The 5,246-nt window shown below is 36.7% G+C and overlaps 1 protein-coding gene across 1 annotated transcript; it reads left to right on the forward strand.

Annotated features, from left to right (window-relative positions):
• The first annotated feature begins 3,712 nt into the window (after nucleotides 1–3,712).
• LOC126687663 (uncharacterized) lies at nucleotides 3,713–4,597 on the forward strand. Its single transcript, XM_050382219.1, has 2 exons — nucleotides 3,713–3,928; nucleotides 4,025–4,597. The coding sequence occupies exons 1-2, from the start codon at nucleotides 3,713–3,715 to the stop codon at nucleotides 4,595–4,597; spliced, it is 789 nt and encodes a 262-aa protein (XP_050238176.1).
• The last annotated feature ends 649 nt before the right edge of the window (nucleotides 4,598–5,246 follow it).

Here is a 5,246-nt window from a genome sequence, read left to right on the forward strand (position 1 = left end):
TCGCAGGTTGGCGCCTTTTCTTACTAACTTGGTTTTAAATATTCAGCACGCTTTCTTGAAAGGCAGAAGCATCTTAGAATGCGCCATGATAGCGAATGAACTCATTCATATGGCGTCTAGGAGAAAGGAAAAACTTCTTGTCTTAAAGCTTGATTTTCACAAGGCGTTTGACAACATTGACTGGAATTACTTATTTTTGGTTATGCGCTGCATGAATTTTCCCTAAAAATGGATTGATTGGATATCATAATGCTTATCTACGGCGACCACTGTTGTGCTTGTTAATGGCAGCCCTGTAGATCCTATTATTTTGCGCAGGGGAATCCGTCAGGGTGATCCTATCTCGCCTTACTTATTTGTTATTGAAGTTAAGGGTCTGAAGCGTATTCTAGATAAATGTAGTGTTTTGGGATATACGCATGTCTTCAAATTCTCTGATGAGCACGACCCTATTTCTATGTTACAATTTGTGGATGACACTATTTTTTATCTTCCTTATGATATTGAGCAGCTGATAACTTAGTTCGGATTCTATGTTGCTTTGAGTTGATTTCTGGTTTAACTTTAAATTTCCATAAAAGCTCTATTATGTGAATTAATGTTGATGAGGCAGATTCGCTCTGTGCTGCGCAGTTGGTAGGGTGCAAGACTGATTCTTTTCCTATTACTTACTTGGGTCTTCCTCTATCGAATGGGAACATTACTTCGGGTTCTTGGGTCATGTTATGGAACGATTTAAATTGTGGTTGGCTTTATGGTAAGGTTTTCTACATTCTCCGGCCGGAAGGTTAGTGCTTATAAAATCGGTTTTATTCAGTGTGTCGGTTTACTTTATGCTTTTATTTGGAATGCCTAGTATTGTTTATACTCAATTTGAATCGTATATAATACATTTTCTTTGGAAGGGTGGTGTTTCTAATAGAGTTGTTAGACTATACGTCTTGATGTTCCTAATTTTGATATAAACAATCAAATTGGCGTATATTTATTTCTAATATTGCTCCAAGTCTATATGAAGTTTATAGTCAGTTTACAGTAGTTTTTATGCTGTTTTAAAGTAACAGACGATCGTCTGTCCTTTTAGACTATCGTGTGTCACTTCAAAACTCACCGTTTTGAGCTGTAATAATTTAGAAAAGTTTTAAGGCTTGACGAACAAACAGACGAGAAGGTAGATGATCGTTTATCTTAAGACGATCGTCTATAAGAGTAAGACGATCTTATACCTTGATGATTTTGAATGATATTCTAGCCGTTGGAAATGGACGATCGTCTGCCTGCCTTAGACGATCATCTTTCGGATTTTGCAAAATGGATTATGAGTTTCTTGAAGCCAAAATAACGGGAATATTCATCATTGGACCAATGGGACTTAGCCACATCAGCAAGAAGCCTTTAAATACTTGTTCTAACTCCTTGAGCTTGGTTAGAACAATTATTGCAAATCTTAGAAGCTCTCAACTACTAAAAACTCTCTTGAACTTATTGTGCATCAATTCTTCATATTGGTTGCTTGTTGTTCCAGTTAGTTAGAGCATTTATTGTTTTTGTTTGTGAGTTATTGATTAAGCCTACTAAAAATCAATTAGTTGTAAGTTAGGGGTTTAGCTTTGGAAAAACTCCAAGTTGGGTGTTTAGCTTTAAAGCACCATTTTTAACTTGTAGTCAAGTTTATTTCTAGTGGAAAATCTCAATCTTTGATTGAGTAGTGGATGTAGGATTGGTGTTTAATCTGAACCACTCTAAAATCTCTTTGTGCCTTCTTCTAAACCCTAACTCCATCACTTTCTTTTCTAATCAGTTTTTAATTAGCCATTAAACCTAATTCACCCCCTCTTAGGTATTTCAATTGGTATTAGAGCCTTGTTGCTCATTCTTTGCTTAATCGCGAGTTCAAGATCTTGATGGCTACCGAAAATTTTACTCATACTCTTCGTCCTTTCTTTGATGGAACAGATTATCCTAATTGGAAATTTTGTATGGAAAACTATCTTGATATGGATGGTGTGAACTTATGGCATATGGTTCTTGATGGTTATGTAGCTCCTACTCAAGAGTTTAATGGTGGTGTTATACCTTCACCAAGAAAAGAGTGAACCAAGGATCATGTTCTAACTAATGCTCTCAACCGGAAGGCTATTTGTGTGATCTTTTCTTCTTTGAGTAGAGAAGAGCGAGGAAGGGTTCAACATTGCACAACGGCTCATGATATGTGGAAGATTCTTGAGAACTACCATGAAGGAAGGGTTCAAGTCAAGAATAAGAAGGTTGAGCTTGTCATTGGAGAATATGAAGGGTTCAAGAACAAGTAAAATGGGAGTGTCACCGAAACTACCAATAGACTCTTTGGCATTACCACCAATCTCAAAAAGTTTGGTAAGCACTATAATCTTGGTGAAATCAATGGCAAAATTCTTCGTTCATTGCCTCTCCTTGATTGGAAACCGAAGATAACCGCCATTAAGGAAGCCCATGACGTAAGGAATTTGAGAACCGATGAGCTTATCGGAAACTTGTTCCTTCATGACATGCCTTACATGAAAGAAATTCAAGAATTGAATAAGTCTTAAGAAGAGAAAACTATGGGAATTGCATTGAAGGCTAAAGCAAATGAAAGTAAGGTTGAAGAGGAGCTCAATGCATGTCTTGCAGAAGATGATGAAGAAATGGTACTATTGTCTAAGAAAGTAAGGGAATGGAGGACAAGGACAAAGTCTCAAGCTCAAAGATATGAGCAAAATGGTGAGTCTTCAAACTTCAAAAGATTAACTACTCCTAAACAAGATACTCTTACCCCTAGAAGTGAAGTCACTAGCTATGGTTGTGGTAAATCGGGTCACACTAGACCGGAATGTCGACAAGGGGCAAAGAGATCCTTTCAAAAGGATAAAAAGGGATTCTTAACTACATGGGATGATGATAGTGACTATCAATCCGATAAAGAGTGCGAAGAAGAGGCAAGAGCAAAACTTTCCTTTATGGCTCTAGTTGATGAGTCTCCATCCGAGGTAAGTAATTTACCCTTTATTTCTTAGGATGGTATAGGCATATAGAACCTCATGATAGCTTTAATGATATTGTTGTTAAAAATACCCCTAGTACCTCTTGTATTGTTAATGTTTAGAATGTCTTGGTTGATGATTCTTTAGTATATGAGATTGATGATGAATGTCATGACATGATAAATGAACTCACTAATAAATGTAGTGGCTATCATGCCAAAATCAAACTTTTCAAAAAGGAAGTATCTATGGCTAAAATTGAGATGCTTAATTTGAAGAAAGAAATTCAAGACTTAAAGTCTTCTTTAGAATCTATCCCTAAGCAAGATGTCAATGTCTTGCTTAAGGAAAATGAAACACTAAAGGGTGAAATTCTTTTTCTAAATAGCTTTATCTCAAAATTTCACAAAGAGAAGGAATCTTTGGACAATATTCTTGATTCCCAAAGAAACCCAACCATAAAATTTAGGCTTGGCTATAGTCACAATCCCTCTTCCTCAAGTGTGACTACTTTTGTGAAAGCTTTTTCACCTCAAACTTCTTCTACAGAAGTTCCTCCTTCTTTGGTCAAACTAAAAGAGGTGAAGAAGAGGTATGCTCAAGTTCCCAAGGCTAAGCCATTTGTGGCTCCTAAGAATAAGAGCAAGTTGGGTACAAGAACCCCCTAGACCCATGCTACTAAATATAGTCACAAATGGGAGAAGAGAAGTATGAAAAAGAATCATGTTCATTCATATCTTTATGCTCATTCTCATAACAATGCTCCCGCATACACCTATGATCACTCTTGTGCATATTTTTATGCTCACACATGTGAGGCTCCTAGAGCTAAGACTTATCGATCTTATGTTCACGTATCCCATAGGCTTCAATGTGTTTATTCCATGAGATATGGTCACAAGAGTATTGATTGCTATGTTAGAAAGGTCCAATTGAGGTTAATTCTCTTGGACTATTCTAGTGCTAACTTCCAAGGACCCAATGTTATTTGGGTACCTAAAGTTTGAGTTTGTTTCTTCTAGGTACCAAAGGAAACCGTGGTGAATAAAACCAAATGGTATGTCGATAGCAGTTCTTCTAGGCACCTGACCGGCCAGATCTCCAACTTCACCCAATTGGAACATAAAAAATTGGGAAATGTCACGTTCGGTGATGATGCCAAAGGTCAACATGTGGGGATAGGAAAGATAGGTAATTCTTCTTCTTCTTCTATAGAAAATGCGTGGCTTGTAAATGGTCTAAAACATAATCTTTTGAGTGTAAGTCAATTTTGTGACAAGGACTATAATGTCAACTTCAATTCCAAGGCTTGCTATGCTATCCAACCAATGGATAACACGGTTATCTTCAAAGGAAATCGAAGGAAAAATACTTACATAATTGATTTGGATACGCTTGAAAATCGGGATGGCAAGTGCTTACTATCACTTAGCGATGAGTCTTGGTTGTGGCACCGTCGACTTGGTCATGCTAGTTTAGACCTATTAAATGAGGTTAGCAAGGATTATCTTGTCAAAGGTGCCCAAGATAAATTTTTCAAAAGACAAAGTGTTTGGACCTTGTCAAATGGGAAAACAACACAAGTCTTCTTTTAAAACTTAAAATGTTATTTCTACCTCTAGATCATTAAAATTGCTTCACATGGACTTGTGTGGACCTATGAGAGTTGCTAGTTTGCGTGGCATGCACTATGCATTTGTGGTTGTTGATGACTACTCTATATTCCCTTGGGTTATATCCTTGGCTCATAAGAATGAAGCTTTTAACTGTTTTAAAAGTCTTGCAAAACGTGTTCAAAAAGAAAAAGATTTAACTATTTCAAGTATTCGAAGTGATCATGGAACCAAATTTCAAAATGAATTTTTTAAACTTTTTGTGAAGAAAATGGTATTTTCCATAACTTTTCTTCTCCTAGGACGCCTCAATAAAATGGGGTTGTTGAAAGGAAAAACCGCACTTTGGTTGAATCGGCTTGATATATGCTCAACGAGTATGACTTACATCATTACTTGTGGGCCGAAGCTCTTAACACCGCTTGCTATGTTTCAAACCGTATTTTCAAAAGACCTATTTTGAACAAAACATCTTATGAGCTTTGGATAGCAAGAAAACCCAAGATATCTTACTTTAGAGTATTTGGATGCAAGTGTTTCATATTGAATACCAAGGATGATCTTGGAAAGTTTGACTCCAAAATGGAAGAAGGTGTGTTTTTGGGTTATGCCTCTAATAGCAAGTCTTTTA

This window comes from Mercurialis annua, linkage group LG6, assembly GCF_937616625.2.
Source record: "Mercurialis annua linkage group LG6, ddMerAnnu1.2, whole genome shotgun sequence".
NCBI classification, from domain to species: Eukaryota; Viridiplantae; Streptophyta; class Magnoliopsida; order Malpighiales; family Euphorbiaceae; genus Mercurialis; species Mercurialis annua.

Excerpts from the sequence above, each read along its gene's own strand:
- LOC126687663 (XM_050382219.1), top strand. The coding sequence starts at position 3,713 with ATGAAAAAGAATCATGTTCATTCATATCTTTATGCTCATTCTCATAAC. Across the intron at positions 3,929-4,024 it reads TTGATTGCTATGTTAGAAAG|GTACCAAAGGAAACCGTGGT; the intron begins GTCCAATTGAGG and ends TGTTTCTTCTAG.